The sequence below is a fragment of the Phocoena sinus genome, chromosome 7 (assembly GCF_008692025.1).
Source record: "Phocoena sinus isolate mPhoSin1 chromosome 7, mPhoSin1.pri, whole genome shotgun sequence".
NCBI lineage: Eukaryota > Metazoa > Chordata > Mammalia > Artiodactyla > Phocoenidae > Phocoena > Phocoena sinus.
In genome coordinates, this window is record NC_045769.1 from 44352048 (window position 1) to 44379161 (window position 27114).

The 27114-nt window shown below is 42.5% G+C and overlaps 1 protein-coding gene across 11 annotated transcripts in view; it reads left to right on the top strand.

The window, feature by feature from the left end:
- Positions 1-781: 781 nt before the first annotated feature.
- NEMP2 (nuclear envelope integral membrane protein 2) overlaps positions 782-27114 on the top strand; it is a 49058-nt gene continuing 22725 nt past the window's right edge. For 10 of the 11 annotated variants that reach the window (XR_004350659.1, XR_004350656.1, XR_004350654.1 and 7 more), the window contains exons 1-7: positions 796-1023; positions 15183-15298; positions 19542-19773; positions 19911-19983; positions 21415-21508; positions 22338-22452; positions 24100-24325. Coding sequence is in view for 4 of the 11 variants with exons in the window: in XM_032636851.1 (XP_032492742.1) it covers positions 918-1023; positions 15183-15298; positions 19542-19773; positions 19911-19983; positions 21415-21508; positions 22338-22452; positions 24100-24325 (962 nt within the window). In the remaining 7 variants the exon portion in view is untranslated. Of the gene's footprint in view, positions 1024-14268; positions 14361-15182; positions 15299-19541; positions 19774-19910; positions 19984-21414; positions 21509-22337; positions 22453-24099; positions 24326-27114 lie in introns of all 11 variants that reach the window. The other variant, XM_032636854.1, reaches the window with a different exon arrangement.

Sequence of the window (27114 nt, forward strand, 5' to 3'; positions counted from 1 at the left end):
TCTATACTCATTATCAATATTAAAACCACACAAGATATTTTTCCAGGTTTATTGAGATATGACTGACATATAACACTATTTGTTTTAGGGGTACAACACAATGATTTGATATATGTATATATTGCACATATAATTTAACATCCGTTTCCTCACAGTTACACATTTTTTTTAATGACGAGAACTTTTAAGATCAACTCTTAGAAATTTTCAAATATTCGTTACAGTGTTGTTAACTTTAGTCACCATTACATCCCCAGAACTTACTTATCGTGTAACTAGCAGAAGTTTGCACCTTTTGACCGCCTTCACCCAGTTCCCCCACCTCCCCCATCCTGGCAACCACCAGCCTGTTCTCTACATCTTTTTAAACACACACACACACACACACACACACGTTAATTTTAGGGGATATATTGGTGAGGGAACGTTTTACATGCCGTTTATACTGAAATGTGAAAAGTCAATGCTATTTAAGCAACCAAATTGCCAATCTGTTATTGTTACAAACAAAAAGGAAAAATAAACTGATTTTTATTTCTAAATAAAGGGTTGCTGAAGGACCTTCGCCTTCCTGGGGTATGACTCTGAGAAGCTCTGACAACTGATCCCTAAAGCCCCACAGTCACGGGTCAGGGCAGTTTTAAGCACAATTCTCAAACGAAGGGTCGGCTCCTCCCCAAACGCTCCAGAGTGAGACGGGGCGGAGCCCGGAGGGCCCCGAAGGCGGGAGGGGCGGGACAGGGCACGAGCGGGGCAGCGGCGGAGGCGGGGCGGCGGGACCTCCGGGTTCCCGCGCGCAGGCCGCAGCGGCCCCTGGTCTCCTTCTGGGCCCCGCGCCATTTCCGCTACTCTCGGCCAAGCGGGACCCACAGGTCTCGTCCTGCCGCTGGGCCGCGCGGAGCTGACCGCCTGGCGGGATGCGGCCGTCCCCGGGGACGTGCTGGCTGCTCTTCTGGCTGCCGCCGCTGGCCGTGCTGCCAGCGGACGCGGTGCGCGGCGAGGAGGACGAGGCGGCGTTGTCAGGTAATCGCGGGCACGGGCGGCGGGCGCGCGCACGCTCCTCGGCTCCCCCGCTCCCTATTCCCACCCTCCTCGCCCCCTCCCCCCCGTCTCGCCCGGCTCCCCCGAGATGGACCAAGCTCTCCTTCTCCGGCGGCGGGGGTGCGGGGAGCTGTTTCCCTGCCCGGCTTTAAGGTTCCCTCCGCGGGCGCGGCCTCCCTTACCGCCTGCTTGGGCTTCCCGGTCTCTGCTGGCACTTGGACATTATAATTTTAGGATTAGAAGCAACTGCAGAGTTCATTCTGGCCCAGTTCCCTCGTTTTGCAGAAGCAGCCGAAGCCCAGAGAAGTTTTGATTAGTCCAAGGACACACAGATAGTCATTGTACAGATGATCCTAGTCTCCCGACTTTAAACACGGCATTTGTATACATCAACTTAGGTTGAAATATTATTATTTATCTAGGTAAAACTTTGGACTCAAGACTAGAGAAGGTTTGGCTTTAGAATTGGACTAAACTTCCCCTGCCCTTACTAGCTCTGTGACCTTGAGTGAGTCATGCTACTACTGGTCACATGTAAAACACGGATAATATTTCACAGGATTACTGTGATGTTTAACGTGTACTTGGTACAAAGGAAACAAGAAATGGTAACTGTTCATAGTGTTGTTATGGGCTGTCTGGAGTGGGGCAAGGCAGGAGTTCTAACTCCACAACTGCTACTAATTTGCTATGAGCTTAACGTTTCTTTTTCATTGTTTTCACTATTTTTAAAAGATTTCCTGGAATCACTGTCCACTAACTTCATCTTATTGCCCCCCTGTGGTTGCAAGGGAGGCAACCAAGTGTAGCTGGGCATAGCTGCTACCCTCCAATAAAATCAGGATTGTTTGTGTAAGGATAAAGGCAGTTATCAGATTGAGCTGGAGCTACCAACTCCTCTGTATCTTGCAGTGAGGTACGCCTTGGGGGACTCTTCTATACCAGTTTTCATTGAATGGACATTTGTTGAGTATTTACTATGTGCTAGGCAGTGTTAAAAGTGCTTTAACTGCATTATCTTATTGAATACTCATAGTAGCCGTATGGGGTAGGTACCAATTATATACCCATTTTACAAAAGAGGGAACAGAGCCTTGGTAGTAGTAGAGGTAACCAGTATGTACTGATGAAAAAGTAAATCACAGATCTGTCTAAGAAGGAGGATTTCTGAGTATGGCTGCAAACAGAAAATTGTAAGTAGCCTTGGACCAGCATCCAGAACCTTGATCTCTCTAGTTCGGTCATTACATTCAGCCACCCACTTGCAGAATTACGTTGGTCCAGGCTCGTCTTTATGGGCCATAGTTTTCTCAACAGTAAAGATGAAGAAGTTCTATTACTGAATGTTCTCCAATAATTTCCTTACCTTTTATTTGCCTCAATGAACCCACTGTTTTTCAGGTTTTTGTTACCAGATGTAGTGTTAACAATGTCAACTAATTTATTTTGTTAATCAAATCATACATAAATGCTTCTGTTCTGCCTGAGACATGCAGGATGCCCACTGAGTTGATAAAATTCTAGTCGACAGCTAAGAGAAATGGCAACCTCTGTAGCCTTATAGCAACACTTGCCCTTACAGATGGGCTTCACAACTGAGACTTTTTTTTCTTTTACATCGTTATTGGAATATAATTGCTTTACAGTGGTGTGTTAGTTTCTGCTTTATAACAAAGTGAATCAATTATACATATACATATGTTCCCCTATCTCCTCCCTCTTGCATCTCCCACCCTCCCTATCCCACCCCTCCAGGCTGTCACAAAGCTCCGAGCTGATCTCCCTGTGCTATGCGGCTGCTTCCCACTAGCTATCTACCTTACGTTTGGTAGTGTATATATGTCCATGCCTCTCTCTCGCTTTGTCACAGCTTACCCTTCCCGCTCCCCATATCCTCAAGTCCATTCTCTAGTAGGTCTGTGTCTTTATTCCTGTCTTACCCCTAGGTTCTTCATGACATATTTTTTTTTTCTTAGATTCCATATATATGTGTTAGCATACGGTATTTGTCTTTCTCTTTCTGACTTACTTCACTCTGTATGACAGACTCTAGGTCTATCCACCTCATTACAAATAGCTCAATTTCGTTTCTTTTTATGGCTGAGTAATAGTCCATTGTATATATGTGCCACATCTTCTTTATCCATTCATCCGATGATGGACACTTAGGTTGTTTCCATCTCCGGGCTATTGTAAATAGAGCTGCAGTGAACATTTTGGTACATGACTCTTTTTGAATTATGGTTTTCTCAGGGTATATGCCCAGTAGTGGGATTGCTGGGTCATATGGTAATTCTATTTGTAGTTTTTTAAGGAACCTCCATAATGTTGTCCATAGTGGCTGTACCAATTCACATTCCCACCAGCAGTGCAAGAGTGTTCCCTTTTCTCCACACCCTCTCCAGCATTTATTGTTTCTAGATTTTTTGATCATGGCCGTTCTGACTGGTGTGAGGTGATATCTCATTGTAGTTTTGATTTGCATTTCTCTAATGATTAATGAAGTTGAGCATTCTTTCATGTGTTTGTTGGCAGTCTGTATATCTTCTTTGGAGAAATGTCTATTTAGTTCTTCTGCCCATTTTTGGATGGGGTTGTTTGTTTTTTTGTTATTGAGCTGTATGAGCTGCTTATATAAATTTTGGAGATTAATCCTTTGTCAGTTGCTTCATTTGCAAATATTTTCTCCCATTCTGAGGGTTGTCTTTTGGTCTTGTTTATGGTTTCCTTTGCTGTGCAAAAGCTTTGAAGTTTCATTAGGTCCCATTTGTTTATTTTTGTTTTTATTTCCATTTCTCTAGGAGGTGGGTCAGAAAGGATCTTGCTGTGATTTATGTCATAGAGTGTTCTGCCTATGTTTTCCTCTAAGAGTTTGATAGTGTCTGCCCTTGCATTTAGGTCTTTAATCCATTTTGAGCTTATTTTTGTGTATGGTGTTAGGGAGTGATTAATCTCATACTTTTACATGTACCTGTCCAGTTTTGCCAGCACCACTTATTGAAGAGACTGTCCTTTCTCCACTGTACATTCCTGCCTCCTTTATCAAAGATAAGGTGACCATATGTACATGGGTTTATCTCTGGGCTTTCTATCCTGTTCCATTGATCTGTCTTTCTGTTTTTGTGCCAGTACCATACTGTCTTGATTACTGTAGCTTTGTAGTATAGTCTGAAGTCAGGGAGCCTGATTCCTCCAGCTCCGTTTTTCATTCTCAAGATTGCTTTGGCTATTCGGGGTCTTTTGTGTTTCCATACAAATTGTGACATTTTTTGTTCTAGTTCTGTGAAAAGTGCCAGTGGTAGTTTGATAGGGATTGCATTGAATCTGTAGATTGCTTTGGGTAGTAGTGTCATTTTCACAATGTTGGTTCTTCCAATCCAAGAACATGGTATATCTCTCTATCTATTTGTATCATCTTTAATTTCTTTCATCAGTGTCTTATAATTTTCTGCATACAGGTCTTTTGTCTCCTTAGGTAGGTTTATTCCTAGATATTTTATTCTTTTTGTTGCAATGGTAAATGGGAGTTTTTTCTTGATTTCACTTTCAGATTTTTCATCATTAGTGTATAGGAATGCCAGAGATTTCTGTGCATTAATTTTGTATCCTGCTACTTTACCAAATTCATTGATTAGCTCTAGTAGTTTTCTGGTAGCATCTTTAAGATTCTCTATGCATAGTATCATGTCATCTGCAAACAGTGACAGCTTTACTTCTTCTTTTACAATTTGGATTCCTTTTACTTCCTTTTCTTCTCTGATTGCCGTGGCTAGAACTTCCAAAACTATGTTGAATAAGAGTGGTGAGAGTGGGCAACCTTGTCTTGTTTCCTGATCTTAGTGGAAATGCTTTCAGTTTTCACCATTGAGGACGATGTTGGCTGTGGGTTTGTCCATATATGGCCTTTATTATGTTGAGGAAAGTTCCCTCTATGCCTACTTTCTGCAGGGTTTTTATCAAATGGGTGTTGAATTTTGTCGAAAAGCTTTCTCTGCATCTATTGAGATGATCATATGGTTTTTCTCCTTCAATTTGTTAATATTGGTGTATCACATTGATTGTTTGCGTATATTGAAGAATCCTTGCATTCCTGGAATAAACCCCACTTGATCATGGTGTATGATCCTTTAATGTGCTGTTGGATTCTGTTTGCTAGTATTTTGTTGAGGATTTTTGCATCTATGTTCATCAGTGATATTGGCCTGTAGTTTTTCTTTCTTTGTGACGTCCTTGTCTGGTTTTGGTATCAAGGTGATGGTGGCTTCGTAGAATGAGTTTGGGAGTGTTTCTCCCTCTGCTATATTTTGGAAGAGTTTTAGAAGGATAGGTGTTAGCTTGTCTCTAAATGTTTGATAGAATTCACCTGTGAAGCCATTCTGGTCCCTGGGCTTTTGTTTGTTGGAAGATTTTTTTTTTTTTTTTTTTTTTTTTTGCGGTACGCGGGCCTCTCACTGCTGTGGCCTCTCCCGTTGCGGAGCACAGGCTCCAGATGCGCAGGCTCAGCAGCCATGGCTCATGGGCCCAGCTGCTCCGCAGCATGTGGGATCTTCCCGGACCAGGGCACGAACCCGTGTCCCCTGCATTGACAGGCGGACTCTCAACCACTGCGCCACCAGGGAAGCCCTGTTTGGAAGATTTTTAATCACAGTTTCAATTTCAGTGCTTGTGATTGGTCTGTTCATATTTCTATTTCTTCCTGATTCAGTCTTGGCAGGTTGTGCATTTCTAAGAATTTGTCCATTTCTTCCAGGTTGTCCATTTTATGGCATAGAGTTGCTTGTAGTAATCTCTCATGATCTTTTGTATTTCTGCAGTGTCAGTTGTTACTTCTCCTTTTTTCATTTCTAATTCTATTGATTTGAGTCTTCTCCCTTTTTTTCTGATGAGTCTGGCTAATGGTTTATCAATTTTGTTTATCTTCTCAAAGAACCAGCTTTTAGTTTTATTGATCTTTGCTATCGTTTCCTTCATTTCTTTTTCATTTATTTCTGATCTGATCTTTATGATTTCTTTCCTTCTGCTAACTTTGGGTTTTTTTTGTTCTTCTTTCTCTAATTGCTTTAGGTGCAAGGTTAGGTTGTTTATTCGAGATGTTTCCTGTTTCTTAAGGTAGGATTGTATTGCTATAAACTTCCCTCTTAGAACTGCTTTTGCTGCATCCCATAGATTTTGGGTTGTCGTGTCTCCATTGTCATTTGTTTCTAGGTATTTTTTATTTCCTTTTTGATTTCTTCAGTGATCACTTCATTATTAAGTAGTGTATTGTTTAGCCTCCATGTGTTTGTATTTTTTACAGATCTTTTCCTGTAATTGATATCTAGTCTCATAGCATTGTGGTCGGAAAAGATACTTGAAACAATTTCAATTTTCTTAAATTTACCAAGGCTTGACTTGTGACCCAAGGTATGATCTATCCTGGAGAATGTTCCATGAGCACTTGAGAAAAATGTGTATTCTGTTGTTTTGGGATGGAATGTCCTATAAATATCAATTAAGTCCATCTTGTTTAATGTATCATTTAAAGCTTGTGTTTCCTTATTTATTTTCATTTTGGATGATTTGTCCATTGGTGAAAGTGGGGTGTTAAAGTCCCCTACTATGAATGTGTTACTGTCGATTTCCTCTTTTATGGCTGTTACTATTTGCCTTATGTATTGAGGTGCTCCTATGTTGGGCACATAAATATTTACAATTGTTATATCTTCTTCTTGGATCGATCCCTTGATCATTATGTAGTGTCCTTCTTTGTCTCTTGTAATAGTCTTTATTTTAAAGTCTATTTTGTCTGATATGAGAATTGCTACTCCAGCTTTCTTTTGGTTTCCATTTGCATGAAATACCTTTTTCCATCCCCTTACTTTCAGTCTGTATGTGTCTCTAGGTCTGAAGTGGGTCTCTTATAGACAGCAAATATATGGGTCTTGTTTTTGTATCCAGTCAGCCAATCTGTGTCTTTTGGTGGGAGCATTTAGTCCATTTACATTTAAGGTAATTATCGATATGTATGTTCCTATTCCCATTTTCTTAATTATTTTGGGTTTGTTATTGTAGGTCTTTTCCTTCTCTTGTGTTTCTTGCCTAGAGAAGTTCCTTTAGCAGTTGTTGTAAAGCTGGTTTGGTGGTGCTGAACTCTCAGCTTTTGCTTGTCTGTAAAGGTTTTAATTTCTCCATCAAATCTGAATGAGATTCTTGCTGGGTAGAGTAATCTTGGTTGCAGGTTTTTCTCCTTCATCACTTTAAATATGTCCTGCCAGTCCCTTCTGGCTTGCAGAGTTTCTGCTGAAATATCAGCTGTTAACCTTACGGGGATTCCCTTGTGTGTTATTTGTTGTTTTTCCCTTGCTGCTTTTAATATGTTTTCTTTGTATTTAATTTTTGACAGTTTGATTAATATGTGTCTTGGCATATTTCTCCTTGGATTTATCCTGTATGGGACTCTCTCTGCTTCCTGGACTTGATTAACTATTTCCTTTCCCATATTGGGGAAGTTTTCAACTATAATCTCTTCAAATATTTTCTCAGTCCCTTTCTTTTTCTCTTCTTCTTCTGGAACCCCTATAATTCGAATGTTGGTGTGTTTAAAGTGGTCCCAGAGGTCTCTGAGACTGTCTTCAGTTCCTTTCATTCTTTTTTCTTTATTCTGCTGTGCAGTAGTTATTTCCACTATTTTATCTTCCAGGTCACTTATCCGTTCTTCTGCCTCAGTTATTCTGCTAGTGATCCCATCTAGAGTATTTTTAATTTCATTTATTGTGTTGTTCATCATTGTTTGTTTCATCTTTAGTTCTTCTAGGTCCTTGTTAAATGTTTCTTGCATTTTGTCTATTCTATTTCCAAGATTTTGGATCATCTTTACTATCATTATTCTGAATTCTTTTTCAGGTAGACTGCTTATTTCCTCTTCATTTCTTTGGTCTGGTGGGTTTTTATCTTGCTCCTTCATCTGCTGTGTGTTTTTCTGTCGTCTCATTTTGCTTATCTTACTGTGTTTGGGGTCTCCTTTTTGCAGGCTGCAGGTTCATAGTTCCCGTTGTTTTTGGTGTCTGTCCCCAGTGGCTAAGGTTGTTTCAGTGGGTTGTGTAGGCTTCCTGGTGGAGGGGACTAGTGCCTGTGTTCTGGTGGATGAGGCTGGATCTTGTCTTTCTGGTGGGCAGGTCCACGTCTGGTGGTGTGTTTTGGAGTGTCTGTGGACTTATTATGATTTTAGGCAGCCTCTCTGCTGTTGGGTGGTGGTGTGTTCCTGTCTTGCTAGTTGTTTGGCATAGGATGTCCAGCACTGTAGCTTGCTGGTCGTTGAGTGAAGCTGGGTGCTGGTGTTGAGATGGAGATCTCTGGGAGATTTTTGCAGTTTGCTATTATGTGGAGCTGGGAGGTCTCTTGTGGACCAGTGTCCTGAAGTTGGCTCTCCCACCTCAGAGGCACAGCACTGACTCCTGGCTGCAGCACCAAGAGCCTTTCATCCACATGGCTCAGAATAAAAGAGAAAAAAAGTAGAAAGAAATAATTAGTGGAAGTAGAAAGAAAGAAAGAAAGGGAGGGAGGAAGGAAGGAGGGAAGGAAGGAAAAGAAGGAAGAAAGAAAGAAGATAAAGTAAAATAAAATAAAGCAAGATAAAATATAATAAAGTTATTAAAATAAAAAATAATTATTAAGAAAAAAATTAAAAAACAAACCAAAAAAAACGGACGGATAGAACCCTAGGACAAATGGTGGAAGCAAAGCTATACAGACAAAATCTCACACAGAAGCATACACATACACATACACACTCACAAAAAGAGGAAAAGGGGAAAAAATCATAAATCTTGCTCTCAAAGTCCACCTCCTTAATTTGGGAAGATTCGTTGTCTATTCATGTATTCCACAGATGCAGGGTACATCAAGTTGATTGTGGAGCTTTAATCCGCTGCTTCTGAGGCTGCTGGGAGAGATTTCCCTTTCTCTTCTTTGTTCTTACAGCTCCCAGGGGCTCAGCTTTGTATTTGGCCCCGCCTCTGCGTGTAGGTCGCCAGAGGGCGTCTGTTCTTCGCTCAGACAGGACGGGGTTAAAGGAGCAGCTGATGCGGGGGCTCTGGCTCACTCAGGCAGGAGGGAGGGAGGGTCACGGAGTGCGGGGCGAGCCTGCGGCGGCAGAGGCAGGCGTGACGTTGCACCAGCCTGAGGCGCGCCGTGCGTTCTCCCGGGGGAGGTGCCCCTGGATCCCAGGACCCTGGCAGGCTCCCCGGAAGGGGGGTGTGGATAGACCTGTGCTTGCACAGAGGCTTCTTGGTAGCGGCAGCAGCAGCAGCCTTAGCGTCTCATGCCCGTCTCTGGGGTCCGCGCTTTTAGCCGCGGCTCGCACCCGTCTCTGGAGCTCCTTTAAGCAGCGCTCTTAATCCCCTCCAGGTACGTGGGGGGTTTCTTGCCTTTTGGGACGTCTGAGGTCTTCTGACAGCGTTCAGTAGGTGTTCTGTAGGAGTTGTTCCACGTGTAGATGTATTTCTGGTGTATCTGTGGGGAGGAAGGTGATCTCCGCGTCTTACTCTTCCGCCATCTTCCTGGAAGCCTGAAGTTTTGACTAAGTATTTTTACCTTAAAAGGTAATTTAGTTTATGACTAAACTCTTTAACTTAATTGTATCTTTATACATTTAGGTAACATAAATGACAAAAGTAGTACAAAAGAGTAATTCTGAATTTATCAGTTAAAGCAAGTGATGTGCAGTTGTCTCTTTTTTTTAATGTATGATATGTAGTCCTAACATTAGATTAATTGAATATTTTCAAATTGAATGGTATTTTATATGAACTAAGGGATTTCACTGGTAAAGGTAACCCTGACTCACATCCTTTGGTAATGTAAAGAATTGCACTTTGTCATAGCAGTTTGGGCACAAATGTCCAGAAGTACACTGTTCTCCAGGAGTCAGGTTTATTGAAAGGTTCAAGAGAGCCTGCCGAGGACTACAGGTAGTTAAGGAGGGCCGTGCTTGGTCCGTGGCCTTGCTGTGGTAGCCATAATAAGCATGGCATTTGGGGTTGGTCCTGCTTATACTCCTAAGTTTTTGGGAAATGAGGCAGAGCTGGGATAGCCCACACTTGCAGACCCCTCTCCTGACCTGAATCAGGCTTGAGGAAATGAATGCCTAGGTTACGGGAGCACCCTCTGGGGAGGAGAAATATTTCAGCTCCAGGGGGAAGCAGTGGCTCTCCCTAGGCAGGTGGTGTTCTCGTCTGACCAAATGAATGATTATTATTACATTTTTATGAATCCCTAGAAATTCCCTTTTGTTTTCTGGATTGCCTTGTGAGGGGATGTTGTTGATACTGTGATATATTTGGATTTGCCCGGATCTGACACTAGGAGGTTCCAATCCTAGCTGAATCAACCAGCAAAGACTGAGACTGCATGAATAAATGACACCTGCAGACCTCCAGCAGCTTCACAGCCCTCAGTGTCAGGGCTGGAACAGGTGGTAGAGTTCACCCAGGCGGTGAAGCTGGCTATAATTTTTGTTTCCTACCCGCAGGCAGAGATAGAGGAAGTAGAAACTGAATAATGAAATGTCTCTAGAAGCTTACTGAAGGGAGGAGGGGCCTAGGAAAGACAACATTTATAAACAATCCAAGATTAAAAGATCTGGTTCCCTCTAGGAAGGCAGTGGGCCAGCTGTGGTAAGAATCTTGATTGTCAAAGTCACTGTCTTATGCTAGTTGGCCATGGCTTAAGATTCGCCTGAACTCACTTGGAGCTAGGGTTGTGGTTTCTTGTGGCTGTGAGTTTCTAGTTCCCTAGATGATTAGGAATTCTTGTGTGGGTGGATTGAGATGCATTCGCCTCAGGAGACAGGTGATAACAATGAGGGCAGCCAGAGGGCACCATGAATTGCTGACACCTTGTCTATAATGTCTCATGTATTGTGTGAATTCAACATCAGTTTCACCTCAAAAGCCAGAGGCTGCTCTGGAGAATTCCAGGGGAGACGCCGTTTGCAACATGCTTTTAGTAGTGTTTCTATAAGTATCAAGAATCAGGGCAACGTACCCCTATCTGTACTTTCCTTAATCTGTTTGAAGACCAAGGTGAAATCAGAGCAAGTTCTTTTCTTCTAACTGGGAGGTCTTTACACGGAGTACACTGATGTACCATATAGAGTACAACAAAAACACGCTGATCACCACCTCCTGCTTCCCTCTGCCCTCTTCTACCTGGCGAGGAGAAAGAAGATGGTTCTCAGCCCAAGGGATATTAAGGGTTACAGCTCTCCACCCTCTAGTTAAGGGTCCATTGATGATGGGGTAGGGTAAGGCGGAGGTGTAGCCTGCAGGTTCTGTGGGTGGGATGGCAATGGCACAGGCTGGACAGGTGTCCAGCATTAGGTTGCTTCAAGGGGAAGAGCAGAGTGCACCCCCTTTTACGGTGCTGGCACTGGCCAGCCTCTTACAAAGACTGGCCAGGCTTTCACTGGGTCGGCTATGCACGCCCAAATAACCTACCAATCCTCTCGAATTACAACACACACATGAAAGACAAATATTTAAATGCTACAGATACGGTAACGAACATGCCATGTCCCTAACTTCATGGAAAGAGAGTATAAACTAAAAAATACATATATAATATGAAGAGAATAAAGCAGAGTAAGCAGAAAGTGGGTGAAAGGGGTAGGAGTGTGCCATTTTAGACAGTGGGGCCAGAGAAGGCCTTCCTGAGAAGGTGAATTTTGAGCAAATACATACGTTATCTATCAGAAGGAGCCAGCTCTGCCGAGATCTGGGGAAGGCCAGTTGCAGGTGGAGGAAACAGCACGTAGGAAAGGTTGAGGCAGGGGCGGCTTGGCATCCTGAGGACAGGACGCTTGGTGTGGCCAGAGAGGCTAAGCAGGAGGAAAGGTCAGAGGTACCCAGGTCCTAGGAAAGGAGGGTGGGTTTCCTTACGGGTGTGATGAGAACTCATTGGAGGGTTTTGAGCAGGTAAACGCTGTGCTCTGGTTGATGTTTCTAAAAGATCCCTGTACTGATTAGAGAACAGGTTGTAGGGGAGCATCATAGGGGCGATTCTGTAAGCAGACCAGCTAGAAGTCCCTTATAGTAACCCAAGTGCAAGAAGACTGCGGCCTGGACAGCAGAGAAGCATTTACTCCTAAATTCAAGCTATTGTGCTCTACCCAAATTGCGTCATCTTGCTCTTAACTGAAGAGTTACAGATATCAAATGATTTAGGAGACAGTCTTAGGACCAAAATGGAAAAAAAAAAAAAAACCTCACTGGAAGGCAGCATTTGTTTGCAAAGCTCAGGCTCCAAAGGGTTTTTCCTCAGACCACTAACAAGAGGGTAGTTCGTGTACTTAGGGGAATTGACTCAGCCCTCGTAGTGGTGGAACGCTCTCTAGGAGAGGGGATGGCCGGAGGGACCCTGGAAAGACCACAAGAAAAGCCCCTAGTGAGCATGCGTATGGTGTTAGGAGTAACCCTGAAGAAAGAACGGGCTGCAGTTAATATTCTCATGATGGTCTGGGCTGCTGGGGTCTGCAGACCACAGACCTCACGCTCTTCACCTGACCCCAGCCCCAGAGTGTGCTCCCTTCCCGACGATAGGTAGGAATCCCCTCTTCCACTGGGGACTCCCAGCGTAAGGTTCTCAACTCCAGCCGCCTGATTTCACCCTGTTCCTGCCTAGAGAGCCCACAGGGGACCGCGGAAGGCAGAACATGGGATACCAGAAGGCGAGTCTGGAGCCCTCCCTGTGGTCACTAGCTGAGGGCTTTTAACGTGCGTGGTGTGTTATCATCGCAGTCGCTCAGGTTCTTCCAGCGTCTGCACTGCCTCCTTGGACACGCGTCTTTCATACGGCCAGCTGCAGCCCCTTGGGGTCCCGGGAGGGCCCTGTCTCCTGTGCAGCCCGTGGCCAGGAGTCATTTGTGTCTCAGATACACGCAAGAAGGCTCCTCAGCATCTGTTGCTTTGTGTGTGTTGTTAACACTGTTCTGCATTCTCCTTTTTGCCCTTGTGTATAAACAGACCATGAAAGAATGCATTTTTAATTTTTGTATCCTATATTTAAAAGAGAGCCTCTAGAGCTTCCTTCTCGTGCCTTTTTGAGATCTGCCTCTTAACCTGGATTCTTATATTTGCATCTCAAACTCTGCAAATTTCTTGGTATATTTAAAAACATATGCATCACAGTGTTAAGAGTAAAGATTAAATGGTTTCACAGCATCACAGTGGAGGGTACTGGATCCTCGTGTAACTTCCCTGCTTTGTGCAGCCACCTGAGAACCTTGACTTTTATGTAGTTGTATTTTCAGAGGTGATGGGCATTCACAGTGTCTGTTTCTTCACTTTTCTCCAGCTTAATGCTAAGGTGTTTCTAGGCAGGATCAGGACCTATCTGGACTTACTTAGTGTTTTTACCTAAATGGATATAATTGTTGAGTTGTTATTACTGGTTACCCGATCCTTCCCCAACTTTGGTGTAGCAGGTTGTTCTAGCTTCATTTCAGGTTTTTCTGGAGGAACAACTGATCACACTCTCCGTAGGGGAGTGAGGGTTGGGGCATAAGGCCTGTTTCTCGATGTGCACGTAAACATTCCCTGTTGCTGTTTCACATTTGACAGACGTAGTGGTGATACCCTATCCTGGGTCCAGAAGCATCTGTGACTTTCATCTCACTTCATTTTAAATTCAAATATAGCAGCAGCCTCAGAAAAAATGAACCCCATTACTTCATAAATTTCTTGTGGCATTTACTACATTTACCATCTGTAATGCTGCACCTGTCTTCTCTCTCTCTCTCTGTTACACTGTGTTATATTGTATTATATATTACATACTATATATAAAATATTTTTTGTGTATTACACAGAACACATGCACATATGTATGTACTACATCTGTCTCCAGCCAAACTTCTCCTGTGCTACAGACCTATCCATCTTCACCTAGCCCCACCAACCAAGACTCAGTACTTCTAAAATTGAACTCTTCCTCTTTTTTTGCTTCTTCTCTAGTATTCCTTATCCCACTCACCGGAACCATCAGGTCATTTCTGGATCTCTGAGTCTGTTGATTCCACTTCCTAGGTGCTCTTACATCTGTTCTTTCTCCTGGCTTCTTAGTTTGTTTCTTGTTTAGACTGCTTCGGGAGCCTCCACAGCTCTTCTGCTTTCAGTCTTCTGCCCCTCTAACATTTTGCGTGGCCTACAGAATGCTCTTTCTAAGACATGACTGTGTTCTCTGTTCCCACAGGTCCATTCTGTGCCTTGCTCTCCCCTGCTCAGTTCCTGGAAACTGGCCTCTGTGGGCTTCTTTGCCCTCTGGCTTCCGATTGGGTTTGGCAGGTGAGAGGCACTGACGGGAGGGCGGGAGAGAGCTCCCCCTGAAGCTCTGGCAGGGCTTGCATCCCCTTAGACTACTGTCCTCTTGGCTCTGGTAACAACGGGTCCTCCCTTTGCCATTTCAGGCCTATGGATGTTGAAGGCTTTCTGCTGTTGTTGGTGCCTGGGAACTTCACGGTTCCTTGTTGTTAATGCCTTAACCCTGCCTACATCTTCACTGAACTCTTCTCAGTGAAACCCTTTGGAATGTCAACAGTGTCTTGCCGAGACTTTGACACTTACCTAAAATCCTTCAATGCTCTGCTTTCTGCGGGAAGTCCACCCTCCTCAGTGTAACAGAAACCACCTAGCTCTCTAGCTGCAGGTGTTGAAATGTCCTGTGTATTCCCTACACTCCGTCCTCGTGAATGGCCGAAGCACTTCCATGATTTCCCTCAACTCCATGGTTCTGTACACATTTGTCACCCCACCCCCTGACTTCTGTCTCGCTGCCTCTGACTGTGCTTCAGTGCTCCTCTCACGTTTCCTCCTTTCTGGGAAGCCTCCCTCAATCCTTGCCCTCTACTTCAAGATTGAAGAAGTGCCTATTCTCCATGCTCTTGCAGTCCCTCCATCTGTCATAAGAGTATTGGTACTGGACTGTAATCTTTTTGTCTGCCTCCTGCTAGATTGGAAAGACTGAAGGACTATAATTACCACGTAGAAGAATTTACTGGCCATAGACTACAAAAACAGCCGTCATTAACCCTGTGAATAAAAAAGAAAGAAGATAAGATTCTGGGCAATTACATATTTAGGAAATATATTCTTTTTTCCGTTTCTCAGTTGCAAGATGTAAAGCTTTGAAGGAAATGGATTTAATTAAAACGTCTCAGTCAGACTGTTACTGCTACAATCAAAAATCCCAAGTGAAATGGAAGTATATGTGGTCAACTGTGCAGGTAAGAGCCTACTTTCAAATTATGTCTTAGGAACAGGGAGTTAAAACGTACTATTTCAAGAGTAGAAGTAGCTTTTGTATGACATAGAGCTGTGTATCAGTATGAAAGCTGCCTGGGGGATTACACACAGCAGTTCAGGTTGGGGGGGGGGGCTATGGGAGGGGACATTAACCTCCATACTCTTCATCAGCCCCTCTCCAACCACTCCAAGTATATATACTATCTGAGTGCAGTGTGCTTGCTGTTCGGACATGGCTCAAGACAATACCTTCTTGCCTACTTTCCAAAATAATTGCTATCTCAGACCCTTCTCTATAGAAACCTGAAGTTACCTCTGATCCCAGGTGTGGTCAAGGTAGTAGTTACTCTTAATAGCCTAGCACTTTCCTTCCTTCAGCATTTAATGAATATTTATTAAGCACCTACTAAGTGCCAGGAATTCTTCTAGGCTCTTAGGATCCATCAGTGAACTAAATAGATCCCCGCTCCCGTGATGTTTACACTCTTGGGAATGGGGGTAGGGGGTAGGGTGGGGTTAGCTATAAATGTAAAAGAGGAGAAAATTATAAAACTAGTAAGTGCTATAAAAAAGAAAATGTAGAGTAAGATAAGTGGAATGAGGGGGGTGGAGGCAAGTTGCAGTATTAAAAAGAGTGGTCAGGGTCTTTCTCATTGAAAAGGTGACACATGAGTAAGATCTCAGTGATGTGAGTTACCCAACAGGGTATCTGAGGGAAGAGTGTTCTGGCTGAGGGAAGAGCTAGGACATCATCATATCAATAGGCACTTGATGTTGCTTTGTACTATTACTGATAACATACACCACTTTGGTCACTTGGTTAAGGTGTTATCTGTCAGTTTACAGTTTTACCACTGTAAGATAACTATTTTCACCTCTGTAATGAATGACTATTTTGAGGGGATAATTTGAGACTATGTATATATTTTATTCCTCATCAAACTTTTACCCCCTAGTTTTATTATCTGTTGATGATGCTTGCCTGAATCAGTTATCATCACGATGTTTATCAAATGGTGATTTTCTAATTCCATTATTCCTTCTACATTTCACTGGCATTCTTCTATAAGGAAGAGTTTTACCTCCCCAATTTATTTATATCCATATAGTTTCATGGATTGCCAATTCATTTGCTGGACTACAATTCCTTACTTTTATTATTTGTTTTGTTATTCAAATTGTCCTAGATTTGGCCAGTAGGAGCCCCTTCGAACTAGCTCTTATGTTCTTTAACTTGTGCCTATCATTATTTGAGCACTTCTTTTACCTTCTGGCAAACAAGATGTTCCCAAGCTTATCCTATAATTTCTTAGACGCAGCTCTGGAGTCATACATTTTTCCAAGGAGCATTCAGTGTCAGGTGTGTTCATTACTACCGGATATCATTATCATATGTGTATATACACACCCATACTCCTATACACATGGCTGTTTCTTCCTTCCTTTCTTTCTTCTTACTTCCTGTCTATCTGTCTTCAAAAACCATGAATTCTGATCTCTCCAACACCACTGGGTTCACTCTAGTCTTTCTCCTTTCCATATCTATAACTCTCTTCTCTGATTGTGAGAAACCTGGTTCCCATTCTCATCAATATATTGATTTATTTGCCTAATCCTAGAGTAATTTCAGAGTTGCTAAGCCATACTGTTGTGAAAAACAAACCTAGTAACAAGAGCTCAGTATTTGTTTACAGTGTGTTTTATCTTTAGTTTGAGGGGTCACAGTCTAAATATTGTGCTCAAAAGTTACTTGGGTTAATTCATTCCTACCCATCCCCCTTCAATATGGTTATATTATTCATTTGAAATACACTTGTTTTTATTTGTTTCCATTTCAGAGTGTTTCCTCATCCTGGTTGACTTTATTGTCATTATTTTTTAGTATGTACAACATTAATATGGCTCAAAAGTCAAAACTACACAAAGGTGTTCTCAGAGAAGCGTCACTCCCCCTCATCCCTTCCCACCCAACCCATGTAGGTAATCAATCTTGTTAGTTTCTGGTATATCTTTCCTGTGTTTCTTTTTACAAAAGTAAGTGGTGATGCGTATTTATAGATGGTGCTTAAAGCCATGGGACTAAGGAGTGAGTTTAGACGGAGAAGAGGAGAGGACCAGCGACTGAGCCTGGGTCAGTCAGATATATTAAGAGGTCTGGGAGGAGGAAGGGGCCAGCAGAGGAGAGAGAGAAAGGGCAACAAGTGAAGGAGGTGCCCAGGGAGCCCCAGGAAGTGCGACAGGGAGGAGGGAGTGATCAGCAGCGCCAGACTCTGTTGATGGATCAGATAGAATGACTGGGAATGAGTTGACCATTCGGTTTAGAAACACCATGCCACTGATGACCTTGTCAGGGGCAGCCTGTTGGAAATGAAAGCCTGACTGAAGTGGCTAAAGAGAGAAATGGGGGAGAGGAACTGGAGGCTGCAGGTATTGGCAACTTTGAAAAAGAATTTTATTGTAGTGGGAAGCGAGGAAAAGGGGTGATAGCTGAAGGGGAAAATGGAGTCAATAAAAGGGTTTTTTTGTGTTTTTCTTTTAGTGGGAAAAATGCCAGCATGTTTGTAAGCTGATAGGAATGGTCTAGTAGAGTGGGAAGAAGTACCGGTGGGATGTCCTTGAGTAGCAAAGGTGGGTCGGATCCAGTGCACAGGTTGGGGGCTTGCCTTTAGAATGGAGCATGTAAATCTCCGTGGCAGGAATTTCCTCTGGAAATGCACAGGCCGGAAGCAGAGCGTGTGCCTGCAGGTGCTGACAGGTGGGGGGATATGGGGATGAGAGCCCTCCCGGTTCTCTTCCGAGTTCTTCCATTCTCCGTGAAGTAGGAAGGATCACCAGCCAGAAGTGAGGCAGGGAGAAGTCATTGGGGTATTGAGGAAGGAGAAGCCGTGAGGTCATCGTTGAAGAGAGTGGAAGAGCCACTGGATAGGAGTGTGTGGTATGATGGCCAGCAGCCTTCCGGTCCTCCTTCAGGTTCACAGTCAAGGGTTTGAAGTGAGAGCACTACGAGTTTCTCCAGCATGATCGGTGGTACAGATGCAAAAGTGGAATAGGTGGAGGGTTGGATTTTGCAAGTGAGTGTGACAAAGCACGAGGGGTACAAACAAGTTAAGGGTACATATAAGGGAATGCTTTATAATGATTGATCGTGGAACTTAGCTGGAAAAGAAGGGGCTGAGGACATCAAGGGTGAGGAGCAGAGGAAAGGTGCTTGCTCCCTGCTGGGGTTAATGCTTGCTGGGGTCGGGGTGTTAAGGGAGGCACGCTGGAAAGGTAGGAGGTGGTGGTCAGCTAGTGGGGTGCATTTCATGCAGCCTGTATTGGAGGCTGCAGTGTGGGACTGACAAGATTGGGGTGTGGCCGCAGGCATGATTAGCTGAGGTGAGTGGAGCATAAGAGGGGAGGAGTTCAAGGAACCAAGAGGACAGGATATTGGAAGGAGTTTTGTGTGTATCTTGTGTATATTTAATCCCGGAGACATGACAGGAAGTAGTATTGGAGAGAGAGCAGCAGAGAGCCAGGAGCTAAAATCCAAGAGAATCGGGGCGTTGGTAGACAGATACTGGGTGATTTCACCTGAGGCCTGAGATTCAGAGCTGGTGCTCTCTTTCCCCTTTTCAGGCTTGCCGTATCCTTGGACAAAGAAGAGAAATAGAGAGGGACAAAGGCAGCAGCAGAGTTGTCCTTTAATGATCCCTGGGCTGTCATCATCTGCTTAGTATTGTAGGTGGTTCTTTGCTGTGAGACTTGAGTAGGACCTGGGGTTGGGTTCTGATCCTTCTTCAGCGGGCATGGTGAGAGAAGCCTGAATCACATATGCTCAGCTGATCTGTAAGATAGAAATGCTTTTTTCTCAGTCACAGTAGAAGTGGTAGATATATAAACCCTATTCTCATTAGATTTATAACCAAATAGTTTGCTACCTATTATTTTCTATCTCATCCATTTTCACATGTCCCTTGGCCACAATAACCTGCTGGAAGAGGGAATTCCATCATCCACAACTCAGGGGAAGAAACACCCACTTTAAGTGTCTGTGCTCCAGTGTGTGCTGACTAAACACAGATCTCTGGATCTGTCCTTGGGATCAGAATGTTGCCAAGTACCTCTGAGTGTTCTTTATTCAACCAGTCTTGGGCTCTCTTTACTCCTTTTCTCATGATTTTAAGAAGCTTATAAGAAGTTTTAACTTCTGTGTTTGTGAATTTGTTTGTTCTTGTTTTGTAGGTGAAAATTACCAGTTCAGGCCTGCTCAGTATTGTATATATCACAGAAAGATATAATTGCCAGTATCCAGAAACCATTCTATCTATTATCAAATGTGTGATTCATAACCTTTGGACACCAAAGGAGTCTAATGATATAACCATAACCATCAATCCGTATGGGGAGACTGTGTGCTTCTCTGTGAAGCCTGCCAGGAAGATATTTATCTATACCGTAAGAGTGAATCGAAACAGTAAGTCTCTTTTTATTATACTTGATTTCTGGAATCAGTTTTTCTGGAGTGACATTTCAGTAAATTGACTTTTTTTCACTACACTACATTGACACAGAATCTTTGTTTGTTGTGTGTCTGTGTCTTTTTTGCTCCAGTTGTGGATTTCAAACTCTTCCTTGTGTTTGTGGCGGGCATTTTCCTCTTCTTTTATGCAAAGACCTTGAGTCAGTAAGTATTCATTTTTACTTTCTTAAATTTGTGAATCAAAAAGAGTAGGACATTTTTAACCCTGTGCTGAATAGTTCCACACTAGTTTGTAGGTCTTGCTTTAGATTTTGCAAACAATTGGTCTGAAGACAGTGTTTGAAAGGTTTTAAAACCAGTAACATTTGTTTGTATAGTATGATATGTACTGGTTACAGAGTACTTTCACATGCATTACTTTGTATTATGTATCAATATACATTTTTTAATAGATTTATTTTAATTAATTTATTTTTTGGCTGTGTTGGGTCTTTTGTTGCTGCGCACGGGCTTTCTCTAGTTGCAGCGAGGGGGGCTACTCTTCGTTGTGGTGCTAGGGCTTCTTATTGCGGTGGCTTCTCTTGTTGCGGAGCACAGGCTCCAGGCGTGCAGGCTTCAGTAGTTGAGACACACAGGCTTCGGTAGTTATGGCTCACGGGCTCTAGAGCGCAGGCTCAGTAGTTGTGGTGCACGGGCTTAGTTGCTTTGTGGCATGTGGGATCTTCCCAGACCAGGGCTCAAACCTGTGTGCCCTGCATTGGCAGGCAGATTCTTAACCACTGTACCACCAGGGAAGCCCCTATACATTATTTTAATTGATTTGATTCTCTTAACAACTATGTGAGCTCTGGATTATTGTTCTCAATTTATAAATGAGAAAACCGACATCCGTCATTACGTGAGTAGTCTTGCCAGGGCTGAAATTTATACTCAGGTTTTCTGATGCTGGGTGCCTTCCTCTCTCTTACATTTGCACCACCTCCTAGATTTGTGGCTCTGATACAGAAGGTTGGATTTAACATATTATCCTGATACTTTTTTTCTTATAACTTCTCTCATGAAAAAGCAATTTCTTTCCAATAATATTTTACTTCTTAACTTGCTATTCTGGACATTATTTATTTTCAAGTTTTTCCTTATGGCTTAAGAGAGTGTGTTTCATGTCCTCCATGGTCTTAATAAATTGGATGTTGCTTACATAGCCTAAAGAGTAAAGCTTGGACTCAGAGGAGATGGGCTGCAGGCCTGAATCCTCCAACTGACAGGTACTGACTTGGGAAAGCCTTTAATTTCTTGGCGCCTTAGTTTCCTCCCATGTAAAATTTTCACAGGACTGTTGTGAGGGCATGTTAAGCTCTCAGACAAGTGCCTGCTATGTGATAGGTGCTCCAATAATTATTATTGGACCAGATTCTAAACATAGAAGATAACTCAGACATTCTGTTTCAAGTTAGTGGCAAGCTACCATAAATTTCAAGTAGAGATTTCATTTTTTAAGAGTATAGGATGTAATTAAAGCTGCCATCTGAGTTTTTCTTCTTAATAATCTTTATGACTACTGTCAAGTTAAACATGTTTCTAATACTGAAAGAGCGACTTGGCATTTAAATGGCTTTTATCTGCTTGTCTTGACAGGAGCCCTGTTTTCTTTTACTCTTCGGGGACTGTGCTAGGTATTCTAATGACATTAGTCTTTGTCCTGTTGCTGGTGAAAAAGTTCATTCCTAAGGTAGGTATACCATGTACAAATGAATAAAAAAATGGAAATCATGATCTCATAAACATGAAAAATTGATTAAAATTAATTCACATTTATTATGAAAGTTCCTAATTCAAACCGTATTTCTACATTGTATAAACTGGCTTAAATTGTATCTTTTCCAAGAGATTCCATTTTTATTTATTACTATGTGTAGGCTTAAGTATTAAGTTTTAACGCTACTTTTTTTGAGACCCTTTTCTTTTCTGGATAATACGTTTTTCTTATGAGTGATGGGGGCTTATTCTCTGCTGAGTGCAGATTTCTCCTGGCTCAGCTGAGGAATGTCATGATGCTGAACCATTGGGGCCTTGAATAACAGCATTGCTCCATCTGGGGATTTCTTCATCATTATTAGTTCCCCCAAAACACGTTCAATGAAAGAATGCCTGGCATTTAGTTGAGGATACATATATATTAGTTCGTGATGCTCATGTTGTAGTCACTCTGATGAAAGCTTGCAACACCAGCATTATTTTGAGATAAATTTATTCTTTAGAACAGTGCTTCTCCAACTGTAGTGTACATGCAAGTCACCCCGGGGGTCCTGTTGAAATGCAGACTCTGATTCAGGAGTCTCAGTGGGCCTGAGAGTCTGCATTCCAGCAAGCGGCCAGGTGACATCGAAGCTGCTGGTGCGTGGATCAGACCTTTAACAAGACACAAGAAGAGTATCTTGAGTTGACCTCAGTGCAGTTTGATACAGAAGTTTTGAATACAAAGGGTTTATTTGTTTCTTTCTATTTTTATGAGAGTGAATGAACCAAAAACTGTGTCATTTATTTTCTTCCACACACAGTATAGCACGTTTTGGGCTCTAATGGTTGGTTGTTGGTTTGCTTCAGTTTATATTGTGTGGCAACTGATGGAAGAGCTGAAGTGGCTGTGGTGTCAAAACAGAATATATATATTAGGTAGGTAAAGCTTTAAATAATATGGTCTATTATTGGTAAAGCTGAGAATTACAGCCAGGGGCCTTCTTTTGACATACGTTTCTCTCCAGAATCCAAATTTTCATTTTGAACTAAGGAGAAGAACTGTTAAAAATAATATTTTATTTTATTCCCATGCTTGGTGACTTCAGTTCACGAGTTCCCATTTTAGACTATTTCTGTATGACATCCTTCTTAGTTTTCTATACTAATGATCAAAAGAGCAAAAAAGCATTTGCCCTTTTTGACTGCATGTGCTTTTGAGTTGTGGTTAAGCTCTAACCACATCTAAATTGTAATGAAAACACTTCTCTAAAATGTGGCTCTTTATTTCTTTTTCTTAATTTATTCAGTATGAAGGTGAGAAATCCTAAATATAAATGACTAATGAAAACTTGACTTTTCAGAAACAGAGACACTTGTTCTTCTTGTTTGATGTTATTTTAAAAAACAAACAAAAAAGAAAAACCCAACTTTTTAAAGTGTTTTATTTGGGAAATTATAGAGAATGGGAGAATCAGTTTTCTCCTAACCTCTTAGTGCCAGATTTCTCCCGTAAGTCCACCCACCCAGAACAAAAGTAATCAATTCTTTGTTTCACTTGAAGGTTTTATGTTTTTAGCCCATTTTTCTTTTTACGCTAAAGTATTTTCAAAGTTAATTATTGCTATTATGGTGTGTTTCCTTAAATACTTCACTAAGCATCTCTACAAGGCAAGAGCATTTTCCTCTATAGTTAAATAACTCTTAAATCTAAAAAAATGAATAATTACATAAAATCATCTATTATCTAGGCCATGTTCAAATTTCCTAAACATCCTTGATGCTTGTTTTGTATAAGGTAGGATATAGTCCAGAATCACATTCTGCATCTATTGTGTCCTGTAAGTCTCTTTTAATCCATAACAGGTTTTGGGGTGTTTTTTTCCCCATCACAATGATATGCCGAAGAGACCAAGTTGTCCTATAGAATGTCCCACTTTCTGGATTTCTCTGATTATTCCTCTGTAGTATAATTTAATTTGTTTCTCTGTCCCCTGTATTTTTTTATAAGCTGGAAGTTAGATCTTGAGGCTTGCGTACATACAAATGAAACACTTGGCGAAATACGTAAGAGGCAATGTGCACGTGACATTGGATCACAACAGGAGACACCACAGAATATCTCACTGTCCCTCTTTTGGTAATACAGAAACTGAGCACTGGACTACGAGGGTGACAGCCCCATCCCTGCACTGTAAAATTATATTTTCATTTAGTGACTAGAAAATAAAAATTAGGAATAGCTTTTGTAGCAGACTGTGACATACACTGAGGCTTATTCCTGACCAAAGCAACTGTGGTAACATTTGCCCTCTAGGACTCTGGACCAGAAAATAGGGATACTTACATATTAATATTATAATAATTTATTATTATACATCCTTAATTATTACAAAAGTCAGCCTAATATCTCACATGGAAGGAATAACTAGCCCTAAATGCATTTTTCAACTTCATTGGAAAAAGAAGACAAAAAGGAAGGTTTTCTGATATGTTCTTAGCTCTAAGCCATATGGCTCTGCCGGTTTTTTCCCCATAACTTTTCAGTTCAGTGTTACGTTGTTTTACATTCTTCTGCTTTTACAGGCTACGTCTTGATAGTTGGGTGTCTCAGCTTTACTGTTTGTTACAAGCACGGGCCCCTCGTGGAGAAGAGGAGCGTGACCCTCTTGGCGTGGGCGCTGCAGCTCCTCTCCCTGCTCCTGGTCTATGCTGGCGTGGCCATTCCTCAGTTCGCCTATGCAGTGATGCTCCTCACCCTGTCGTCCAAGATCCTGCACTACCCACTGAGAGCACTCGCTTACGTGAGATGGTGCGTATCTTTTTTTTTTTTTTTTTTTCCATCATAAATTTGACATTTTGAGCTCTGGTTTTATTTATTTTGGGGGGGGAATTTTTTGGACACATCATAGTTAATCTCACAATTAACTCCACTTCATCTGGATATTTCCCTCTGAGAGGGGGACAGTTAGAGAACATAATAAGCATCTGATTCCATCCCCATTGCTAGTCGTCATTCATCTTTCGGAGGTGCACCACCAATTACTAGGTAATGACAGCTCACCCAGAATTCACTAAAATCAGTGGCAAAATTACTTGGGCTCGGAGTCACCTATAATTTCTACTTCCATTCTACGTTTCCTTTTTTTAGGGCCCAGGACTGCTTTAGAGGTAATTGTGCATATGAGATGAGAGTTAGGGAACAGAAATGAATCACAAATGATTGAAAGTTATGATTTATATAATTCGGTTAAGCCTTTGGAAAGTACAGAAAGAAAGATGAGACAAGTTCTGTTGTCACGGCTTTATGATGTCCTCAGTCACGGAGTCTGAGCACCTGTTTTTGTGTCAGGTGCACAGGTGAAGGAGATGGTCCCTACCCTTGAGGTGCACTTGTTGACACGTAGGCATATGTTTCTATAGCTCTGAAGTGTTAAAGTAGGCCTGCACAGGAACTGTGGTGTGTAGAAAAAGTTCAGGAAAGTTCCTGGAGGAGGTCACTGCGCTGAATTTTAATGAATCAAAACAGCCAGATGAATAAATATAGGAAGGGCCTTCCTGACGGGGAGAAAGGCCAGTTTGGTACCATCACAGGGCCAGTGAGCGAGGTGGGTGTCGGCCAGGTCATGGAGGCATCACAGGCCCTCCTGGAGAATCTGATCTGATCCTGTAACGTGGCGGAGGCAGCTGACCGTTACGTATCTTCGTCAGTGCTCTCTGACTACTGCCTCGACAGGGTTAGAAATCAAATGCCTGGGGCCCAGAAGGTAGTGAAGGAATGAGCCCGAGCAGAGGGAAGGCAGTGGTGAGGACTGTGAAATTCTACAACATTGCTTCCTTGAAAGGGGGTCAGTTGCCATTCACCCTGAGCTGACTGTTGCCATGTGGGAATATGGGCCTTGCCTTGCCAGCTCTTCTGGTTTTCTAGAAAAGCTGGGAATGTGGGTTAGAATGTAAATTCTGACAATGTTTAAATGTTGGCATCTAATCTGAAAATAAAAATACATTCAACAAGCAAAAATCAAAGCAGAGACCATGAACATGCCTCGGGCAGTAGGAGGGGCCCATCTGTCTTCTGGCACAGAGGGTGGAGGTTAAGGGGAGGTTCCAGGGCAGGAGACCAGTCGTCAGACATCACAGCAATCCACGCAAGAGGCGATGAGGGCCTGGAGTAGGGCAGTGAGATCAAGGCAGGAAGAGGGAGTTAATAAATATTTACAAGCTAAACTTGGCTGTGAGGAAGGAGACTCTGTGGTAACTGGTAGTTTCTGGATCTGATGACTGCATGTGTGGTGACGTCACAGGGTTAAAATGCACCAGCGACAGGGCAGGGCCCCTCTGCAGAGGATGCTGGGGAGACTGAAAGGCAGCAGGGTCAGGGGACTGATGCTGACTGCTTCCCCCTGCCCTGTCTCAGAGGTAGACAGTGACTGGGGGTCTCAGAGGTCCCTCTGTCAGGAGGACAGTGGCCACTACACATCCTTCAGACCTCTGGTCCTTTGCCAGGCTTGTGGCCCAAGGAGCCCAAGAGAGAATTCCTTCTACTTTCCCTTTAAACATCCACTGCCCTGCCAAGAGCAAAGTGTGTTCTGTCACGGTGATCCTTTAATGCATTTGCTGTGCGTTCTGTTAACACAAACGTAATGATCAAAATATTGTAACTTCCTCAACTTTTCATCTTGCTAGTGAGTAATTATGTGAAACATTAGGGGATAAAACAGGAACTTATAGGTTAAACAATAAACCAGAGGAAATACTTTGATTTGTATAGTACTTTCTAGTTTGCAAAGAGCTGTTTGAATATATTTTAATAATATATGGTAGCTGTTCTTCTGATTATCTTTGTTGAACACTTATTATAGACCGCTCACTGTGCTAAGCACTTGACACAAAATAATGTATTTCATCTGTACAGTGACCTCCTTGTTGCTTTCATTTTTTTCCATGTGAGCAAGGTGAGGCCCAGAACTGTGAAGGAATTGCCCCAGTTCACACGGTGGGTAAACCTCAAAGCCAGGACTGTGTCCCGGGCTTCTCCTCAGAGCCCAGGAGTTTTCCTCTAGGGAGACAGTGTAGGTATTCAGAAAAGGAGAAGGAAATCATGTCAGTGGTTCCCTAATTGAGCTCATCAACCACCAGACAATCAATAAAAGTTTAAAGATTTTTCAGGTCCCAAACCTCAAGAAAATGTATGTTTAAAACACCTCCTGGTGATTCTGATGCTCATTTATATTTGGGAATCTCTGGTTAAATTAAATTTTAAACCACCTAAAAACATTTTTTTTAACTCATTGGTAAGTATAACATATATGCTAAAACCTTTTCATCATTACCATTTTTATGAGATTCTTCACTTTAGGACTTTTTTGCTTGGAAAAGAATTCCAATCGTGAGCCCCTCAGCATGTAGCAGAGGAAGAATTATTATAAGTGACTGTGTATACACGACCCTTGTACAGTGTTTACTTCCTCTAAGGTTAGTCAGAATCCCCACCACTAGGTGGAGGCGATATTCCACAAATCTTCCCGGCTTCTCTGTTCAGACTAAGTGGCAAGTGATTCTGCTAGGTCTCCATAAAAGGACATCTCAGAGGCTTGCTGC